General features: G+C 58.2%; 1 protein-coding gene across 1 annotated transcript in view; it reads left to right on the forward strand.

Annotated features, from left to right (window-relative positions):
• LOC105551549 (chromosome unknown open reading frame, human C21orf58) overlaps positions 1-1,136 on the forward strand; it is a 7,944-nt gene extending 6,808 nt beyond the window's left edge. Inside the window, 1 exon segment of the mRNA XM_011996833.1 lies at positions 712-1,136. Coding sequence (XP_011852223.1) covers positions 712-830 — 119 coding nt within the window. The 3' untranslated portion in view covers positions 831-1,136.
• The last annotated feature ends 8 nt before the right edge of the window (positions 1,137-1,144 follow it).

Consider the following 1,144-nt stretch of genomic DNA (forward strand, 5'->3'; position numbering starts at 1 on the left):
AACTCCCGGCCTGAAGTAATCTACCCACCTCAGCCTCCTAAAGTGCTGAGATTACAGGTGTGACTCACTGTGCCCGGCCAGATTTTTTTTTTTTTTCCTGAGACAGAGTTGGTCTCACTCTGTCGCCCAGGCTGGAGTGCAGTGGCCTGATCACAATTCACTGCACCTTTGACCTCCTAGGATCAAGCAATCCTCCCAGCGCAACCTCCCGCTGTTGAGATTACAGGCATGAGCCACCACGCCCGGACTGGGGGGCAGGCTTGAGGGATGTGCAGATACTTGGGGGTCAGACCAGACTCTAGACCACTTGGGGCCAGAGGGTGGCTCCAGGTGGCCAAGATCAGGCTGCAACCAGTCCCGTAGAGGCCTTGGCCTCCCGGAGCCCAAGGGACTGTGTACGAAATGCACTCAGGAGGAATCTGGTCGTGTGACTTCAGGCTCCCTTCCAGGAATGAGATGACCGTTGGCCAGACTCCAACACTGAGTTCCCTGGATTACCCCTCCTCTGATGCTGCCCCTTGCCCTCCTTACCCAGCACTGGTCCCTCTTTCTCTGGGATAACCTAAGCCCAGGAGCTTCCCAGGCCACATCCATCCTGGGAGTGTGGGTGAGGCAGGGCCTTCCGACATGGGTGCAGTGCCATCCGGTCCGAGTGCTTGCAGCGACAGCCTCTACGCGTTCCTTGGTGAGCAAGCAGGTGCTTCCCTCCAGGAAATGAGGACCGGCCGGACGACGCCCTGCAGACTGCTCTGAAGAGAAGGAGAGACCTTCTACAGAGACTCCGGGTAGGCCCTGAACCCTCTGAGCGAACCTGGCTGAGCTCACTGTAGTAGAGACGGCTGCCCAGCCTTACAGCACCGGGTGGGAGGGTATTGGGGAAGACCTTTCTGGACTCTCAGGGCTAGGCCCCAGTGAGGGCACTGTTAGCTTAGAGACCTGCCTGTGTGCAGGTTTCCATCAGGGCAGGAAATGTTGAGTAGGGGCCCAATTCCAGGAGGACCTGGAATTCTGGGATGCCCGGAGGTTTGCTCCCACGGCACTCACCAAAGATGCATCTGAGTGGCAGAGACGCCGGGGAGGTGGGGCCGCTTTTCTAGGGGGAGATCTTTGCAGCGAAGTAGGCCTGGAACTGGCTTGAAAGAAC

Source organism: Mandrillus leucophaeus, unplaced genomic scaffold, assembly GCF_000951045.1.
Source record: "Mandrillus leucophaeus isolate KB7577 unplaced genomic scaffold, Mleu.le_1.0 Scaffold526, whole genome shotgun sequence".
Taxonomy (NCBI): Eukaryota; Metazoa; Chordata; class Mammalia; order Primates; family Cercopithecidae; genus Mandrillus; species Mandrillus leucophaeus.